Source organism: Parasteatoda tepidariorum, chromosome 4, assembly GCF_982258835.1.
Source record: "Parasteatoda tepidariorum strain Cologne lab strain chromosome 4, Ptep-v5.0, whole genome shotgun sequence".
In the NCBI taxonomy this organism is placed as follows: Eukaryota; Metazoa; Arthropoda; class Arachnida; order Araneae; family Theridiidae; genus Parasteatoda; species Parasteatoda tepidariorum.
The window spans coordinates 50,430,858-50,453,193 of record NC_141758.1 but is presented as its reverse complement, the minus strand read 5'-3'; the positions used below and the strand labels follow the sequence as shown (position 1 = coordinate 50,453,193).

Here is a 22,336-nt window from a genome sequence, read left to right as displayed (position 1 = left end):
ATGTTAAATGTCAGAATAATCCCAGTAATATAGTAGATAGTATGAAAATTATTTGCACTGCTATCAACAAATTGACGAAGTTGAACGTCAAACCTTGTTTTTTAAATACTCATATCAGGTCGTTATAAATATATATATATATACATATAGTTGTACTTTATCACCAGCACTATACATAATTTAAATTATGCACCGCTTGTTATAGCTTTTATATAATTTGACTAAATTAAATATTAAGCAAAAAAGTATAATTTAAAATAAAATTAGCTCTTAATAAGGATTGATTAAATTATCTAAATACTGAACATTGCAATGATGACATTCGAAATTAACTGCAGAATAATTAATGCTTGCGAATGCAATAATCTCTTAAGGCTTATAACGTATTCTTATTTAAATCAACAATTATCAGTATGATTTTCCGAAAAATCTTTCAGTATTATTTCAAAAGATTAATTATGATTTTTTTGTCGAAAATTATTTCGAATTTACGAAAAGCATTATAACTTTATTATTTCTAACTCATTTAATATATTTGTTGCTTTTTATGTAAATATTTTAAAAGTCAAAATCACGTTAGTGTAATAATTAGCTTAAATTAAACTAGATGTTAAAGCAAATGATTAATTCTGGGAGCAACTGTAGAGAATAATTAATTACTGTTCATTTAACAATTTGGAAAATAAAATGTCAATTTTTTGATATCTCAACTATTGACATCGTAATTAAAATATTAAACTTTAACCAATTGGGATATAATAATTAATATTATTTTAATTAGTGCTTCTTATTAATAAATTATAATATTGTTAAAATTTTACTACTACAATATATTTTTTCCCTTTTCTGCAAAGCATTAAACATCACGGAAAAGTATACGTAACTAAAGCTAATTCTTAGAAGTCATATTTGAAATTAATATACGCTTTTGTTTGTAAATACTTCCTCTAAAACATACTTGAAAATATATTTGTTAAACATTTATAATTGAATGATAATATAATTCATATTATTCATAAATTTTAAAATTACATTACTTTTAAAATACATTTTTGAATACAAAAGTATTCACTTTAGTATTTTTTTAAATAATATTGATAACCGAAATTTATGATTTATCAAAAAATAGTTAATTTTACATTTCAGATGTTTAAGGTTTAGGTACATAATTAAGTTCATTAATTTATAAATTATCATATTATTTATCAAATACTCAACGAATCCATACATTATTTATAGTTTATAACATACGTTAAGTTCTAATTGTTGGTTGTTGAATTTGTTTCGAATATGCAAATTAATATTAATTTAATCCGTTTTTTTATTGATTTCATTTTAACTTATGACGTGGAAATATTGATTAACAGAAGAAAAATGATCTGAACTTTTATACAATTGCTATTTAGAAAACGTAGTCAAAGTAATGCCTATAGAAGATTTTTTGTTCATTAAAGTTATATTTCTATAAAAATTGCAGGATTATAAGATCCTAATTTACCATGCAGTGGAAGATAAGATGAAATAATTTATATTCTACTCAAACATAAGGTACTAGTAGACAAGATAGTTTAGGAATAATATACATGACATTTAATTACAAAATTGTAAAATAGACAATGGAATTTCAAACTATTTACAAGTATTTTGAATGCACAAAGGCACATTCCTGAAGCACCTTTGAAAAACCTATGTAATTTTAGAATGCATCTTAGAAAAACTTAAGATCCATTTACGTACGTGTTACTTAAAAAACTAGATCATTGTTAAAAAAATCTAAAATGTGTAGCTAATTAACAACAAATAGATTAGGAATAAGATTTAAACGCTTTCACTGTCTAGCTTGCATACTAAAATAACGTTGACTATAAATTTCAAACTGCCAGTAATATTACTGTAATTATGTATCATCAATCAAAACCAAATCGTGGTGAGTTATTGCTGAAGAGATAGCTAAATGGAGCGCGAAGCAACAACAGGGAATACAAAATCAACAATCTAGCATTTTAGTGAGTGCGCGAATCCTCCATTTTGGTTCTTGATCTTTAGTGAATAATGGGAGATGATTTGATTTGCAAGTAAAGTGATTTACTGAGTCTCTAACTCAATTTCGGGAGATTTTTTTCCTCTTCTTGATTCCTCTTTGGTGTGAAAAGAATCAATGGCTGCAATTTGGTCGCAAGCCGGGGCATCGTCCTATCCCGAGCAACTTCCTGGCGATTACATATTGGATTATGGTACACAATCGTAAGTATTTGCAGATAGTTTTTTATAATTTAAACACATAATTACTATATAATAAAAAATTAAATTTTAATGATATTAATGTAATTTTATATCTTATACAGTAATAGAAATTTCTTGGAAAAAAGATTAAACAACCATTTATTCAATTCTTATTTTTCCAAATACAAACGAAACAGTCAAATTGCCATAAATAAGAGGGTGTTCAACTGCTAACTGTGAGAAAAACCGTTTATTAACTGGCCTTTACCTAATAAAGTTGAGCAACCAGAATTTTATCGCTCCTACTAGACCCCCCTAATAAAACCACTTAGTTTACTGCAGTTCAGTGCATATTATAGCCGAATAGGTTAATCTGTTAATCCCATGATAGACAGAACTGGTGCTCGAGTAGCAGCGTTGACGCTACATCATTTCTTCCTTCCCTTCGTGAAGAGTTTCCAGTTTCCTGCGCTCTGTAATTTGTGACCCTAGACTATTAGAATATGATACTCTCATTCACGCATAGATGGCAGCACAATAAAGCTGGTAATATCCAGCTAAATTTTTCTCTTACAGTTCTAAAACCATGCTACTTGTAAATGGTTGAAAACCGTATAGTTTTGAATTCATGGTCTTATAACCATAATAGTTGTAAACGTTTTCTAAATCGTTAGGGTAAAAAATATTTCTTACCTTAATATTACTGTAAATTGAATGGATTTGGGGGTTGGATTTTGTAACCAGATTTAGTTATTAGATTGTATTAAATGTAGTGATTTACTGAAATACATCTTATTTTCTTACTTTTGCTACCTATTTCTATTTTTTTAGGAATTGTATAATCCTTGATATGTTAATACCTATTAATGAAAGAATGGCCTTCACTTTTCGATTTTACCTGGTCATCTCTTCTACAGTTGATGATGTGATGGTCACCGAATTTATAGCGTCACTCCACTATATTATTCCTCGGTTTTTTTTTTGTACTCAGAAAAAATAATTAGACTAATTACGCGCATTGCAGGTTCATCTAGTTCAAAAAAGTATAACTTAGGCATTGCAAAGCAATCGAATACTTAATTCACTTAAAATTTTACATACTTTTTGTTGGTACAAAAAGTAAGGCTTTGTCCAAATTGATGTGCACGTTAAATTGCTTCCTTCAAAACTGCTTCTGCAACAATAAATTGAAAAATATCGAGGATATTTAAACTGGCAATCTCTCCTCTTAGGCCATCTGTTCTAGACTTATCCTACATGTTATGTTTCCATTATCTGAAATCAATTGGTATAGATAAGCCATTACTTAAAATAAAAATGCGCTATATTAACAAAATCTTTCAAATTAAAAATTACTAAATGGTAAAATCTCGTCATTTTCAAATTGACATCTAAAAGAATACTATTTTTACTTTGAAAATAATTAATTTTATGTAATTTAATAACTATTAAAAGCTTTAAAATATTTCACTTTATCAGAAAGTTTGTTTAAACATAAAAAAAGTTTGATTTTGAGCGATTATGTAATGAATGTATGTATGAGAAAAATATATTCTGAAAATGGAAGAATAATTTATAACTGAAAATGAAAATTAAATTTATATAGTACGGTGTGGAAAAAAAAGAACGAAGCACTCAGAATAATTTTTAATCTAATGATTGGTTTTCACGTAGTCGGACTCCATCTCAAAGGTTCAAGGGTTACTTCAAATACGTTAATTATTTAGTGAAGACGATATGTTAAGTCATTAAATTAGACACAAAAAACGTACTTTCACTGAACAAACATGCATTTTTTCGATGGATTCAGATTTCTAACCCCGAAACATAACAAATAGCCGCAATCATGGAAATATGGTCCCTATAGTTTGATTAATCAGGAGAGCGGTCGTAAGCTTCGACCCCTTAAACGTTTTTTTTTTCTTTGTTTTTTTTTCTTTTTTGCTTATTTCGCCTTTTCTTTTTAAGCGAATAGAAATTTTTTAGCGAATTGAAATTTTTTTGCACTCAGTTAAAAAACTCGTTTACTCAAAAATAATTAATTGAAAGAAAAATCAGAATTGATTTTTTTTAATTAATTTATTCAATAACTTTCGAAAAAATGTTAAATTGTAATGTATACAAATCTTAACATCATTTTAAAAAATGCGATTTTTGTGTTAAAAAAAATGCCAAATTGGAATGAAATCTGTAGAATAGTATACATGTAACGAGAAAAATAAAATGGAAGTTACATAAAACCAAATAAAAAATGACTCATCAATATTTTTTTATTATATTTTAACACAAATCTAAATTATTTGGTGACTTTTCACTTATACCCGGCTGAGCCAAAATTAACGTAGTTAAATACTTTTACCTCATTATGGTTTATAAAAGGTTTATATAGATACCATATGAGCAAAATAAAATGACCGTTAAACAAAACCAAATAGAAAATGGCAGTTTATATAGAAACCCAATTAGATAAAATGTCAACTGAGAGCTCGCTCTTCTATGGATTCTAAAAGTAAAATAATTCTTTGATCATTATTAATCAACACTACGAAATCATGCATAGAGCTATAAGACTTTTACAGACAGCATATTAATAAAGCTAAAATAAGTACATTTTTTAAAATTTACTTTTAATTTTTTTAAACTCTATAAGAACATGAAATTTAACAAGGTTTAGCTTAGAGTATGTGGTGTTTGATTTTAGAATATGTTTTTAAGGCGTGATCGGAAATTTAATTAAAATTTAACAAATAATTTTCAATTTTAAATATATAATGTGTTATATGTATTGCATGTTATATTTAATAAAAAATGTTTATTTTTAATCTGAATAATTCAAATTTTTTTCTGGAATACCTAATATATCTTTGGCACTTTTGCTTGTTTTAATCTCTTACGTTACCATTAATCATCTTGCAATATTTAATACTTCATTTACCCTCAACATCATACTTTCTAATTTTTTATTTATTTTTTACTATAAATAGTATATTTGTTTACAAAACTAGTTTTTAACGTCTAATATTGGATCACCCAGTCAGAATAAAAGTTTTCTAAATGCAACAAAGGTTTGAATAATTCAGTGTAATGTTAATAACTAAATGCAAATAGCGTATCCTTGCAGAAATAATTTACGTTGTTATGGCATCGACTTTTATTGATATTTCGCGAACAGTTTCCAAAGGCTTTCTAATTTGTCTTTTTTAGTCATTTCTGTAACAAAATCTAGCAGGCTCTGTTCTGTTATGGTATTTTATTTTAGTAGTTATGTGTGCTGCATAATAATTTTATTTTCTTTCAAAAATTAAATTGCATTATTTATGTGCATAAACAAAACAAAACTATACCGAGGACAGTTATTTCAGAAATATATATAATTCATACAAAATGAACTTAAAAATCAAAAGAGAATGGAATATGGTATTTGTTTGTTACTACAATTTCAAGTTTGGAAATAAAGAATTTTAATTTTAAGTTTTAAATAATAAAGTTTATTACTTTTCGTCCTAATTCTTAGAACTATTTATTGAATTTAAAAAAAATTTAAAAAACTCGAATGCAAGCTCAAAACTAGTTTTCAATTAATTTATAATTATTTATAGTTTCGTAAGTAGAAAGTAGATTTTTAATTATGATTTGTATTGGATTATCTATGATTATTTATAATTTTTATTATTTATGACTTGGATTAATTTTTTATTCATGATTTGTGCTAAAATTAAAAATTTTAACAAACTCATAGTAACATTATAACAAATGAGAAATTATCTTTGGGCTAAGAGTTGTTATTTTAAACATACTCATTTTATGATGAAAAATTACATTATTAAAAGCATTGAGAAAAAAATTATATTCAAAACTACCAGACTATGGTAAAATTTACCGTGTTTCTGTCTCTATTCGAAAACCAAAAAGCTCCGTAATTTTTGCTGTAGGGCTAGGATAATGATGAAATAAATTTTCTAAAATTTACCCTAAAATATAGTTTTGCAATATGGTAAAAAATGTAGTAATTGTGACAAAAATTTGGTAATTGTGATAAAAATTTGGTAATTGTGATAAAAATTTGGTTATTGTGATAAAATTTGATAATTGCATCATGATACATTAGAGCTAGTAAATGTAATCAAACATTTATTTGGTTGCACTTACTTTTCAATTTTTTATTATTTATTGAAAGTGTAGTAGTAAAAACTATAGTTTTGAAAACCGGAATTTGAAAACCGTTACCGTATGAACGGAAAAATCACCAAATGAATAGTCAATACCGTATATTTTTTTTCAATATTTTTTTTTATCAGAAATGTCATTACCATCAAGTACGATAGTTTTACCAGAGAGTTTTTCCGTGTAGCCTTCAGCTGACTATGACTAATTTTGGAGAGAAAACAATGTTTTTGCTGAAAAATCCTTTAATTTTTTAAATCAGCATATTTAAATTTATTTATTGTTTTATACAAAAGCATGTATGATATTTTTACTTTTAATCTCGTGTGTGTTACGCACTAGCGTTCGTGCGTATGTTAGCAAAATTAATTCGTGTGGTAACCGTCGGACATGTAATTCAAAATCGTTTTATTCAAATTTATTCTCCGGAAAAAGTATATTTGTGTCTTTTACTTTGGATACTTGTTGGAAAGTAAAACTCTCACAACTAAAATATTTAAAGAATTTTAATGAAATAGAGTTTTCAAAAATAGTTATAAAGTAATCTTTTTTTTATTGAATTTAAGACTTTTACACGAGTACATCGGTTAACTATTGATATTTTGATAAAACATTTCATTACTTTTAAATCTGATTCACTTCTGCATCTTTTTGATATGCATCTCCTCCGATATCCTTTCCCCTGCATCTTTTCCGATAGTTGATATTACCTGTACCAATTTACAGTTTCTCAGTCTTTTAGTTACTGAAGATTTAAAGGTTCATAATTCAATCTATATAGGGAATAAAATTAATCGCAAAGGATTTTGATGATACTTATGCAAAAATGTCAATGAATTATTTTAGATCACATCCACAATTCACGACCATATAAGATAGTACCTAAGCATCAACCTTAATATATAATTTTAGAATCTTTGTCTACATGCAAGTCATAATAATCTAAATTAATCTGATTGAAATATGTTAACTAATCTAAATTAATATAAACTAGAAAAATAAATCACTAAATGTCGAATTACTATTAAAATCTATAAAAGTACAACACTAAAGTAACCCATAATAACCAGTTGAGAGTCGGAATGGAGGGTAAGGTTCTACAGTTTTGTGATCAATAGCATGATATTATCAATGAGTTCATCATTGTGCACCGACCATGTTTACTCAAAAAATTGGTACCCACTCATCTAAAGTTTTGTGAGCATCACGCCGTCGCTGGAGATCGAATCCTATTTCTTTACAATGACAACGTATTGATTGATAATTGTAATAATGATACTAAAAACAACAAAAATTACATTTTTGTCTGAGACGATGAAATTAATCAAATTCCAGATTCATACCATTACAATTCCCCCAAAAGGAAACTTATAAGTAATTATACCACAACAAAATCATAATTTTAGGTATAAAGATAAACATTATACAACAGTCAACAATTTTTTGTTTGTTTAGCTTTCACTGAATGAACTAAAATAAGCAATTAGGAGCTATACATGTGTTGCACTGAAGGAAATTGTGTATATGTTTGACTATACCCATAGTAAATTTCGTTAAAATCGATAAAACTTGTTTTTTCAAGAAAAAAAATTTATTTTTTATTCAAAAATTAATATTTTTTCCAGTGAAATAAAATTTGGTTGATGTATTATTATTATTTTCTTTTTTAAGAAAATAAGCTATTGAAAAGTTGCTTTTTTATGGGTTACCATCGAGAATAAAGCTTAAGCAATGTAACATAAATTATAAAAAAAACAATATCCTCTTCCCACTACAGATTTAATACTCAACAACATATTAGGCATTTTTTGAAGTTTATATTACTTCATTACATAAGCGAAATGCAAAAATGAGTAAAGATCATCATAAATAACAGCAAATGTTAAAGCAGGAACAATACAGCGACAAGTTCCAAAATAAATTACTCAATCTATATTTGGTGAACGTGAAAAGCCACCTTGGCACTATTATGGACACTTCGCCATGTGTCACATAAATTAACGCCACCAAAACTAAACCAACAATTTACAGCGGGATGCCCGTTTGCCAAAAGCGCAACCAACTTGTTTGAGTGAATAGGAATCATAAAGCCTTGCTGGTAACCGAGTTCTCTGTGTAGGCTTTATTCTTCTCTCTATTCCTCACTCGTTGTATGTCTTATCGATCGTTTATTTGCAGCAGAAAAGAGAGAAGTTTCACAGATAGATAGAATCCGCTAGGAAACCTATTCAGTTAAAAGAGCTCTTAATTTGAAGCCTCTTCTAGAAATGCGATGGACGTCGTAGGAATAGGTTGCCTTTGTCCTCTGGAAGTTTTATTACTAGACAGAGAGAGTGTCTGGTAAATATCTTAGAATGCAAGGATAATGGTAGATTATCAAGCCCTTTAAGCTCTCTGTAAGTTTCCCGTAGTGTATACGTTACAGATAGAGTTTATTTTATATCATTTGGTGATTATATGGCTTGTCATACTAAAATGACAAATAAAAGAAGGTTTGAATAATAAAAAAAATAATAATTAAGCCTGGAGGAAGCTTTTGCTATTTAAGAGTTACTTTAAGCATGTTTTATTTTCAAGGTCTAGCTTTTTAATTTTTCCATTTATAAGTTAATAAAGGCCATATATTTTTTTTAATTATAAGCCTCTTTTAGAGGTTACTATTAGGTGGACAGGAAAGTAGTGTCACTTCGATGCCTTTGATATTTATCATCAAGATTTTATTTTCAATCAATAATGTATTCACCCTCGTCAGCATTAACCTTTCAATGATGGATCGAAAATGAATAGAAATGGGTTGAAAAAAATGAATTGGTTTTTAAGACTAAAAAATATTTAATGAGCCGAAACAACATTACTTTCCGGTCAACCTAATAGATTGAGTGTCTGGTAAATATCTTAGACTGGAAGATTATTATGCCCTCTAAGCAGCTCTGTGTAGGTTTCCCGTACTGTATACGTTAGAAATTGAGCTTATTTTGTATCATTTGGGGATAATAAGGATTGACATACTAAAATGACAAATAAGGAAAGGTTTGAATAATAATAAATTATAATTAAGCTTAAGAGAAACGTGTGTTAAGTTAATAAATTACGAAAATTATGTAATTATTACTATTTATGGATTATAAAATCTTGAAAGGTCTCTTAATTCGAAGTATCTTCTAGAGATTCGATAAATGTCTTCGGAATAGGTTACCTCTGTCCTGGTAGTTTGAAAACAGAATAATAGAGAATTTATTAATAATAATAATTAGTAATAAACATAGAAGGTGCCTGGTAAATATCTTAGACTGAAAGGATAATGGAAGATTATTATCCCCTTTAAGCTCTCTGTAGGTTTCCCGTATTATATACCATAGAGATTGAGTTTGTTTTTTGTCATTCTTGGATTAAAAGGATTTACATATTAAAAACACAAATAATAAAGAAGGGTTAGAATATTAAAAAAATCTAATAATTGAGGCTGGAGGAAGCATATTGCTATTTAAGAGTTAGAAAAAATAATAGAAAAATATTAGAAGAAACAAATGAAATTATCAATCAGTATTAAATATTTAGTTAAATTAATCGAGTGATTATTCCATGACTATCCTATAGCTAAATTATACCATATTTCATCAAGATATCCAGAGAGTGTTTTTACCTTTTATCGGGCCATATATTGTATATTTATCGTCAACTTTTCTTAAATTTCGATGAAAAGCTATTTTCTCACCTATATTTTATGCACTATCTGCAGTTAGCTTCATAGCATACTATGGCGGAGGTTGGTTCTCCATCAGTAGCCGCCAATATTCGTATAGTGGAAAATAACTTTATAAATTTTCATTCTGGCCATTAATGAATGGATTAAAGAATTAACAGTCTCCAGGAGAGAATATACAAATTGTTTAGTGAAATTTAGATTTTATTAAGCATAATTGGTGATAGAGAATGGCCATTTCTTCATCCAAAAAAAAAAAAAGAAATTCCTTAAATGGATGAAATCAGAATACCCTCTTATTGAGAGATCATACAGCCAAAATATCATTTCTGACGGTTGGAAATTGAGACTGGGGAGGCCCGAAGAGGCACTCCCAGTCTCCACAATTTTGAAATTAAAAGTGAATACAGTTGTTCCCAACGGACACAGAAAGTAAGGGCAGGAGATCCAAAATTGGCGAATTATCAAAATATAACATAGCCAAAACAAAGCCAACCAGCATATCAATATTGGTTTAAAAGAACACCTTGGCAATCACGAGTCGCCAACAAATTTATGAGAATTATTACAACCATACCATCCAAACATTTAGCGGTTAGAAATTTAGAAAAAAAAGTTATAAATAGAGTTTTGTTTTCAATTAGAGGCGACAGTGAATTAATAAGTTTGCATTAGTAATGAAATAAAAAGTATTCGTTACATTGATCGATGCAAAAGAAGAATAAATATTTTCTTCTCATTTCAAAAGATTAAGTCTTCGATTTATTTTAAATGTAATTCTATTTATAAAAATAAGCTTAAGTAATGAAAGATATTTTAAAAGGATAGAAAATAAATATGTGATGCCAATTGTGGCATTACACATACGAGTATAAAAAACGCCAATCAAGGTCTTTGTTTAGATAAATGTAGGTAACAGTAAAGGTTAGCATGAGGTCAAGAAGAAACGCTAGCAATGGAGAAATATCTTCGCTCGTGCGGTATTCATTTGATCATTGAGTTTATTTGTCCTTCTAAACACAAGATTCGTATTCGGTTATTTATTAGTGCCTATAATTTTAAACCAATTCTTTATGGAAAGTATAATTTTAAAAATCTCAACCACCTTCTCAAAAAAAGTATCTTAAAGATCTTTTTTATTTATGTAGTAAAGAAATTTATTTTCATAAATCAATCTCATTTCCTGAAATATTTCTACATAACATTACTAGGAAAAAAAAGCTTGAAAGAGTGTTAACTTTAATATTCTTTAAAAACACTAACTTTAACTTGAAATTAATTTTATATCAAATAAACAGATTAAGCTCCTTCCAGTTTCTTATTGAGTCAACAACCACTTAATCTTTTAGGTCAATCAATAGAATACTGCCACTATCATTACTCATTGTTAATCTTCCCGATGCGAACAACAAACGCACGGAAAATCGATGACAATAGAATCAGACCATTTTCAGTTTCTAATGTGACCTTCATTGGAATGGAGTTGAAAATCAGTCCATACATTTCGATTTGAAATTCAAAGGCAATCAGTTTAAAGAATTCATTTAGAAGTTTAGAATTTTCAAATGAAACATTTTATCATTGATATAAGTTGTAATTACTTGCGGATTGGTCTGAAAATATTATTTAAATTGTTAAAGGGAAATAGAGATACTGATGATCTGTGTGTCATTAGGAAAAGAATTTTGGTGCACTTACCGTAATTTATGGTAATGATATATCTAGTAAAAAAAGCATAATCTTATTAATAAAACAAAAAAAAATATACGGTATTTTAACTATTCATTTGGTAAATTTTTGTTCATGTGATGACAGGGATTTCAAGTTTTCAAAATTGTAGTTCTTATTACCACTCACTTAGTAAATAATGTAAAACTGAAAAGTAAATTTCACCATTAAATACAGTTTTTATGCCATGATATCATGACAAAAATATCAAGTTTTGCCACATTTATCGAATCTTATCGCATATTATAAATCAATATTTTATTGTTAATTTTTATAATATCATTACGAAAGCGCATCGGCAAAAATACAGTGCTATCTGGCCTTCCCATAGAGACAGAAACATTTTAAATTTTACCATGTTTAGGAACGCTAAAAAACGCTTTGGCAATGATTCCGGAAATATTAACAATTAACTATCATTTTATAAAGTTTGATAAAATATGGTAAATTTTTTATATTTTATCACGATACCATAGAGCATCATATAAAAACCATTTACTCCATAAAATTTACTTTCAATTTTGCATTTCTTACAAAATGTTTGGTAAAAAGAAATATAATTTTGAAAACCAAAACTTGCAGCAAACCATTTCCATACGAATGGAAAAACTACAAATGAATGATTTGATTATCATATATTTTTGTTTTATTAACCAGAATTATGATTTCTTTACCAGAAATTTTCTTACAGAAGAAAGATGATCATTTTACCAGAAATTTCTCTCTGTGCTGAAATGACCTAACCTGGCAATGATTTTTATAAATATAATATATAAATTAATGTTATTCAAATATTACACAAAATACAGACATAATTCAAGCTTAATGAAAGTTAATTTAAGATAACGAAAGTTATTTAAGCATACTCACTTCTGACATTAACATAATTTACAAAGTAAGTCTAAAAATCAATGTTTACGTAATGAAGACTTTGACAAAATGCCATGATTTTTCTTATAACACTGAAATGTATTGTGTAATCATTAGTTTATTTAAACAATTAATCATAGAGACAAAAGCTAAGAGGTTGTAGAAAGTGCCAAAACTAATTCCTTTTTAGCAACGCAATTTAAATTTTAGAAGGAAAACAAAAAGATGTAAGTAATATAAACTTAGCCTAAATAATACCATAGATCTTTTGTAACACAAAAATGTATTGTGTACTAATCATTAATTTGATCGTTAAATTTCGAAAAACATTAAGTATTAGGATACCTACTAACTAAAGTGTACAAAAAGTACCGAAACTTATTTCCTTCTAACATTAATTTAATTCATGAAGATAACATCAAGGTGTAGGTAATATAAAATAAGGGTTAAATACTACACCCTTGTTAGAAATTTCTCAAGAAAAATTATTAAATAACATTTTATGTAATTGTTATTTTAGTCTAAACAAAGCAGTCAAATAATCATAAATAAGATTGTATTCAAACCGTTAGATAATTGTTATTTTAGTCTAAACAAAGCAGTCAAATAACCATAAATAAGATTGTATTCAAACCGTTAGATAATTGTTATTTTAGTCTAAACAAAGCAGTCAAATAATCATAAATAAGATTGTATTCAAACCGTTAGATAATTGTTATTTTAGTCTAAACAAAGCAGTCAAATAACCATAAATAAGATTGTATTCAAACTGTTGACTGTGACAAAAATAGTTCATTAATAGTTTATTCCCCTAATACGGTTACACAACCAGAATTTTATTTTACCAACTAAACCCTCCTAATAAATGCACTTACATCATTGCAGAAGGATACGTATTACAGCCGAGAGGGCTAATCTGTCATTTACGTAACCGACAGAACGCGGTTGGAATCTCAGCATTGACATCACAATATTTCCTCTATTTGTGACCTTCTCATCCATTCCATAATTTGTGACCTAGGGCTACTAGAATGCGATACTCTTATTATTGCATAGACGGTAGCAACATAAAGCTACTAAACTTTCTGCAATGTCTGGTTAAATTTCTCTTTTATGGCTTTGAAACAATAATTGTTGTAAATGGTTGTATTTACGGTTTTCTTCAACATACAAGTTTTAAGCGGTTTCAAAACCGTAAAGGTAAAAATTGTTCTCTACCGTAAACTTAACGTTTAATTGGATGAACAGACTGCTGTTGGTTAGTTTACCCTAATTTTACAATGACAATTCTAACAGTGGGCACAATACATCGTTGTAACACAATGGTCTATTGTACCTTAATCCTAAGTTGGATAATTAATTAGAAAATAACAGATGAAGTGCAAACTTATTTATAATTTGAAAACCTTTTTAAACGAACAATATGTTTAATCTAGGGATGTTTTGAAAAGATAATACAAATAAGTTTCACTTTCATTCGAAACAATTTTTAGGAATTACATTAGCGCTGCACTAAACAAACCTTCTGTAATTTCATCACCTACATTAAGAAAAGTAGTTTACGTTTAATCGTTTCTTTTATTTAATCTAAATAATGAAATGAGAACATTTTGCATAATTAGTATTTTTCCAATTGCTTGTTCATCTAAGTCATTTAGTTTCTTTCCATTCTTTGTGTAAATAAAGATTTTGAAAGAGTAATCTATTTTGCGTTACAAACTGAAAATAGTGATTAAATTAATTAAGAAACTACTCCATTTATTTATAAAATAAATAAATATTTCTAGATAAAAGTACTATCGAATTTTCCTTTAAAATGATTGAATAAATAAATATGTTCAGAATAAATGTTGAAACATATTCAGAATGGATTTTAGTTTGCTATTTTTTGTTTAAAACTGTTTCAATAAAAATTGATAATTCTGGAAAATTCATTTTTTTAAATTTAGAAATCTTATTTTCTGAGGCACTGAGTTTTATCAATATGAAACATTTTTACTGATATTTACAGAATAGACTGATGAATAATTACGAATTACATGTTTTATATTTATTTTCTTAAGCAATAAAAATATAAATGCCAATCGTTAAATCCTATAAGATTTTATTTTTTTAGAAATAGAACACGATTTGGAAACATTAAACTCTCAAGTTATTATTTTTTCAACAAGCACCAACTATACCCATTATGAATGTGTAAAAATTGGATAAGATAATATTTTATTTTATGCTTTTTTGTTGTTTCAAATCAATTATTTCAGTTATTTTAATAATCTCCTTTTTTGATCAGTTTTAAAGTAAAGAACATAACGATTATTTATTTTTATTTATTTATTTATTTAAAATTTAAGATGAAGTCTGCTTAACTAACAACCAGAGTACTTTTTACTTTTTTCTCCATTTTATAATAGTATTTTAAATTTTTAAAATTATTTACCTTATTATTTACCTCAGTTTAACTAAATTTTTGATGAAGGAACTGGAAAATTCTGACACTATATACCCCTACCACTATTAGGTAAAAACGGTTCTCACAACCAATATTTTTTTCCCATGTCTCGGTATTACACTGTTAGAAAGTTCTCAGAAAAAAGCTGTTAAATAAATATTTGTTTAATTATTATTTTACCATATTCAAACGAAACAATCATATAATCATAAGTAAAATGATATTCAAACTGATAACTGTGTGAAAAATCTTTTGTTAACTGTTTTCATCTTATACGGTTGAATAACCAGAATTTTATCCCACCTACTAATCAAAACTAATGAAGCGACTTAGTTCTTTGCAACTGCTTACATATTATAGCCGAGGGGGATCGTGACCAGCAGAACGGGGGTTCGATTGCTAGAGTCACCTTACAATATTTTCTCTCATCTCCTTAAAACCCCTTGAAAGAATTTTCAGTGTCCCTCACTCCCTAATTTGTGTCTTGCATTCTCCAATGTCCATTACCTAACCAAAAACCTAGCTCCAATGTCCAGTTAAATTTCTTTTTTATCATTTTGAAACCCTGTTAGCTGCAAATGGTTAAAAAAACGTATGGTTTTGTATGCATAGTTTGATATCCGTACTAGTTGTAAACGGTTTCAAAGAAGCACCAAAGTTTAAAAACGTTTCTTACCGTCAACTTTACGTTTATTTGGATGGACAAACTGCTGCCTGTTATTTTACCGTAATTTTAGAATGAAAATTTTAATAATGTTGACTCAGAGTAAGATAACTTTTTTCAGCTTTCCTTACAATGATTTCAGCGCAGTAGATGCTCTTGCGTCTTCAAACTAACTTGCGTCAGCAAAACTCCAGACACGCCAAATGCGTGGTCGTTTATTAAAACTTTAAGTCTTAAGTTATTAATCATAATCATTTTTAAATATACGTTACTTTAAGTATACGTTACTTTACTTAAGTTTTTTCATGAGTTACATAAGTTTTTTGTTAGTATGCTTAAGTCTTTGGTAGCATGCTTTTTTTTCTGTTTTATAAATAAATGTCACCTTGGTAGTTTCTACTCAAAAAAGCACTTAAAACTTACTGCAATGTATTTGAAAGAATTAAATAAATTTACGAAAACGTAAATAAAACGTTTTCAAGATATTTTCAAAAAAATTGATACTTTTACGTTTCAATGCCTAAACAAAAACGAAACAGTTTAAATCATTTTCGAAAACTTTCTCTTAACATAAAAGCATTTTAAGTTATTTTATTTTAAAATTTTATACATTTGTTCTGTTTTTCACATCATCTTTGATGTAAATACATTTTTATGAAGATATATTTTATTTAATCAATTTTTAACAAGCATTAAAACTGATATTTCGCAGATTTATCTTAATTTTGCGTTTTTGATTTACAGATTTTACCAATACAATGTGTCTGCTTTAATTTTTCATTTTTTCGAACTCTTTAATTTCTTTGATGTAGTTTTTAGATCAAATAAAAGCAACTTATTTTGTTATAAATTGAAATATAACAAAAAGTTGAAATATTCACGAAGAAAAATCAATTGAAATAAAAATATCCAAAACTAACAGTTTGTTTCAAATCTTTACTTTTATGAATTATAGCAGCTCAGAAAGGAAACTTCGATCTTGCATAATGTAATTTAAAAATATTAGTAAAAAAAGAAAGTAATAAATCTGAATAATGGAAATGAAAACGGATTTAAAAGTAATTAAGTCTGGTCTTTTTTTTCAGACGAAAAATCTTTACGAATTCTCTTGAATAAACTCTTGTGATTTCTTAACAACCACAGATTAATTTTTTTCAATACTAATTAGAAAATACAGTAGCTACATATTTTTTTTTCTTTTCTCATTTTAGAAAAGTCATTAATCTCTTTTTAATAAAATACTAAAAAGAGCGAAGTAATACATAATTTTTTCTTTTAAAGTTACGATGCATATCGCAATTGTAATTATTAACAGCATTTAATATTAGAAAGATTTCTTTTTGTAAGTTTTGAATAATTTTAGGTAGGCTTTCAAAGCTAAAGTTTTAACTGAAACAATAAAATATTGATTTAGTTTTTCACAAACTCAATGATAACTCGGGACTTTGTAGTTTTTTCATAAAGGCTCGAAGGTTATACTTTAAAGTTAATTAACACAAAGTAAATATTTCAAATTTACACTACATAGAAAAGGAAAATGCATAGCAATTCACATTAAAAAGTATGGATATAATATTATATTGTATTACTATATAGTATAGTTGATACTATATTATTTTAACTATATATTTATATAAATATATAATTAATATAATATAGTATATACCATTTAAAAGAGGTAAAAAAAGAACTGGATAGTAATTTAGATACACTTCGAAAATATAAAAATTCTTGATAAAATTATGAAATATTAAAAGCTTGAAAATCAGTTTGTAAATTAATTCTTTTATGTTAGATAATTCTTTACATTTATCGTTCATTTTATTTGCAACTTTGAAGAAATTTATCGCGTGCTGGTGCTATTATTCAACTCTTATTAGTTTTAAGAGAGAAATTCAGCTCTACCCTTGAATTTGACTGATGAATGAGTTAATATGGATCATTCATCTTTGTCAACTTTTAATTCTTTTGTTCTTAAACTTCTCTAGTGTTAGCAAGTGTCAGAATGCTGTTAAAGAAAGTCAAGTAAATGAAGTAGGAAACATTGTTACCCTTTTAAACATAAAATGTCTTAAGCATGCTATTCATTTAAAAGATATTTTATTTCAGTCTCTTTAAATTTGAAAACGTATATAGTTACTACAAATAGTTCCTACTTTTCAACTCAATTTTATATTATTAGTTATTTTGATATGCTTTCACAAAGGTCTTATTACAGCGGGAATTATTCATTAGTTATATTTATTTAAAGCAAGTAAGGAAATACTGTATCATAAAAGTAAAAAAAAAAGAAATAATATATACATTTTGAAAGAAAAGCAGCTATTATTCAATTTAAAAAAATTTCGGATGGAATACTGGATCAGTATAAAGTACCAGTACTTTTGGTGCATCATTCTAAAAATACATTTTACCTAAAAAGTTTAATATTACACCGTATTTTTACTGTAATGTTTATTCAGAGTGATAGAGTGATTTTATGGCAATAACAGTAAAAATTATGGTGTACCAAATTTTTTGTTCCGTAACATGTTCCGGTAAAAATGGATTTAGGTATCAGATAAAAAGTACCCGCATCCAGAGTGACGGTAATTTTTACCATAATTTAATCTATAATTTTTTACAGTTTGGTACTAAAAACAAAAAAAGTTTTGTTGTGTTCTGGTTTGCTCTACACCAGTGGGGGCTAAACCGTGGTGCATTGGCTGATTACAGCTTCACTTAGTTCTGATATTACGGGAAACCACTGTTAATTTTTAGCATCTTAATAGTACCATTATTTAATTTTTAGTATCTTTGTTTTATCTTTTCTTCTGGATCATTGCTTAAGCATTCTATAAGCGAGAAAGGGCATGCCCCAGCTTAACACCCCCATAAACATATAAGCTAATGATTTCAAGAAATTGATTACCTTACTCTCTACGTTGTTTTTTCACTACTTTTGTCTTATTTATTATAAAAATACTATTTTTTTATCTGCGATTGATATAATGTTTTAAAAAGATTTGAAACAGTATATGTACCATCTTAGTACATTATTCATCATTTAGGCATCGTTTTCAATGAAATCTTTATACTTGATGGCAAATTTTACATAAAGAAATTTGTACATTAATTCCAAGTAACTGAAGCCGAAACTTTTCAATAAAAACACTAAATTAGATGCAAAACTCAAAGATTAACAATCCCTCTACCACTCAAAATTGCTGCTCATTACCGAGGTAAGCCAATACGCGAATGATAAAAACAAAACAGACTTTAAAAGAAAACTCAGCGTTACCACCTTAAAAAGGGGAAGAAAAAAATGAATATGATAAACAAACTGCAGTAACCAAGACGAATGATGGAGGAGGAAGATCAGGACAGGTTGCATTTCCAGGTGGAATGAAGAGTTGGTCTAGAACTTATATCATATAAAAGGGAATTAGCATTAGTAATCTGAAATTAAATTTCACAACATCAAGATGAGCTAGAGTCACAGAATTATAAAGACGTTTTGGCGTTACCGAAGTTAAATACATGCCCTAACTTTCAATAATACTTGTTAATAGATGATTTATCAAATTTTTGCCAACGAAAGTTTCTGTTATTTTTCCTATACTTCAAATTTTAAAGCACGTCTCGTTAGTCCAAAATAGGTGAATGGTGCAAACATCAAGTTTACCATCTACATTTTTATAATCAGCATTGAGTTCAACTACTTATCTTTGAAATTTTAAACCCAACCCAGAGGACAAGGGAACTCATGGGAAAAACTAATCTTGTGGAGGACTTTTTTGATGGAACTAACCAGTGGTTGCGTTACATGGAAAGGAAAACCATGAACCCCCCCCCCGGTAAAACTGAAGGCAAGGGGATTCTAACCCATGATCTGTCTACCTCTTAGAATACTTTTTGCGTCAGAACTGCTTTCGGTGAGAGCCATAAGAAGAATGCGTATCAGCTAAGCCACCTTTGGGATTCGAATCTGGGTCATCTCATTGGAAGATGAAAGTTTTATCCCCTGAGCAATTGTGGCCCCCACCTAAATTTTTAAAGTTTATGAAGTTTCGCCAATCAAATGTATAATAGATATCTCATTGATAATTCCCGTTAGTTTCCCTTATAATTTACAATAAAGCCGTAAAAAAATTCAAAATTCAGTTATTATTATTTCCAGTAACTAGTATGTCAAAAATTTATAGCAGAATAATGTTCCATGTATATAACTTCAGAAATAAACTTTACAACAAATAAATGCCTTAAATTTGATATTTGTTAACGTTTTATTATAGCATTATGAATATGAATTGTAGTTCTTGCACTGTAGATAGTGAAATAACATTTCGTGATCATCACAAACACGAAAAATAAATTCTTAAAACTCATAGATTTAGAATCTGAATCGTGAACACCGTTTTCTACTTATGTTTTTACAGGAAGAAATATTTTTCACTTACCCTTTTACCTTGCGTGTTGAATTCTCCTTTCCGTTTCAAAATGAACTGAAAATCTTTGCTTTATGCTTATATGAGCTTTTTGAAAAACTTTTTTGAGACATTTTTAAGACATTTTATGAGAATAAAAAGGCTCTTTTATCTGGTATTGTGTTTTCATAAGCAGTACTTAAAATAAAAATTTAAAGAATATATGAAAATTTTATGAATGCAAAAAATATTGTTTTAAAATGTGAACAACGGAAATTTTTTTTCATGATTTAAATCATTTTTAGATAATAATTTAAATTTATTATTGTAAAATAGTGATAAAGTACCTTTGCAAATGGAGAAATTGTGCTAGAAAATTTCGAAAAACTAGTCTATCCAATATGTGAAGCGGTCAATGTTAATAGGGGGTATGTTATAAATCTGCCCTTTCGAGAAAGACCAAAAAAATTGCGTCTGTTGGAGAAATACTGTTTTAATTGCTTTTAAATTGTTAGATACTCATCTGAAACATAGCGTTTACCTGTACAGATTCCAAAACCAACAAAAAAAAATTTTTCCTAAAAATGTTACAGACCACCTTTTAATATTGACAGCTTCATATATTATTATAAATTTACACATATTATTCATTATCATCAATATTTATCTAAAGTTCTCTAAAATACTTCCTAATATAAGTTAAATGAAAAAATTTCTCTTTCTGGCATCATGTTTTTATATGCTGTAATATTTAAAGAAAAATACATAAATATTTTGTCATTTTTAAATTAAACATTACTGGAAGACTTTTGTCATTTTAATCATTCTTTTCAAACAATTTAATTTTTTATTGTAATATAATTCATGCTGAAATATAGAGGGAATGGATTTGGAAATTTTGAAAAACGAATTTATCCATTATATAATTATATGCATTATCATATGAATTTCAACAGACATCCACCAACCGATGATTGAAGGCATCCTGCAGAATTAGCAAGATCTTTTGATCTTGCTTTCAAAATTGACAGCTGCTGCTTTCCTAATTTCATTAGACTACCTTGTATGCAGTAATCTTCCTTGTCACATAACATGAATTCAATAATATAAGCTATTGTCACCATCCTTTGATTTGCATGGCCAACTCATTTCCATTCTATTCCAATTCAATATCATGTTATGATGTTATGCAATGTTTCTCTCTCTCTATATATATATGACATGGGATACTTCTGCTTTGTTAAAAGAAAATAGACGTGATACTTGCATAACCTGTCATACTTTGTGTTACTCTTAGATTTTGTGTGCATATGTTAGTGGTAATCCAAGTCTATATGCAAATATCACATAATGATTCCTATCTGCAGAATATATTCCTTTTCGCACAGAGTGATTTTATGTTTTGTTTTTGTTTTTTTGAAAGAGAGAGGGGGGAGTTTTGTACAAATTACGGATTATATAGGACAAAAATAATGGACAAAACATAATCCTAAAAAAAGTATGCGTTTTTTTTTTGTTACACTACCATTATAAATCTTAATTTTAAACTTGCTTAAAATTAATAAAATCAGCAAAAATATCAGTCAATAAAAATAGTTAGTAATATGTTTCTAAAATAATAAGACACCGGTTCTCTTGAGTTCTCCTCAGGAACGTCTTGTCCAGAATGAGAGCAACAATTGTCAGAAAAGCTGGCAGAAATTGTGCGCTAAAGTTATACTAGGTAATAATTACTTTGTGTCGTCCAGTTCCTACTTTATAATTTACCTCTAATTCCAACAAGATAAATTAGTGCTAATAAACTTTGCCAACGATTTATGTTTATAAGACATAAGTTAACATAAATTCAAAAATTAAGTCAGTTTATTTAAATCACAAAGTATCAAGCAATTGGAGATGTCAGCATATTTATGAAAACATAAAGTTCTATCTAACATAAAAGTTTTGAACTTCTCAAAAAAAATTGACCTGTTATACTCTTTCTTATATTCAGGGTGAGAAAATATATTTGAAATTTGAAAAAAGTATGGAGTTTATTATTATCTCACATAAATTCTTATTGGTTCTTTAAGTCTTAAAGTGGAATACTTATTTCAGAAAATGAAGCAAAATTGTTATTTGTTTTCTAT

At 27.6% G+C, this 22,336-nt stretch overlaps 1 protein-coding gene across 3 annotated transcripts in view; it reads left to right on the top strand.

The window, feature by feature from the left end:
• Nucleotides 1-22,336, top strand: part of LOC107455319 (potassium voltage-gated channel protein Shaker) — a 669,177-nt gene that overhangs the window by 424,313 nt on the left and 222,528 nt on the right. The window contains exon 1 of one of the 3 annotated variants that reach the window (XM_071182261.2): nucleotides 1,204-2,244. The exons of the other annotated variants lie outside the window; for them this stretch is intronic. Within the exon in view, the coding sequence (XP_071038362.1) occupies nucleotides 2,159-2,244 (86 nt within the window). The 5' untranslated portion in view covers nucleotides 1,204-2,158. Of the gene's footprint in view, nucleotides 1-1,203; nucleotides 2,245-22,336 lie in introns of those variants that run through there. 3 annotated transcript variants of the gene reach the window in all.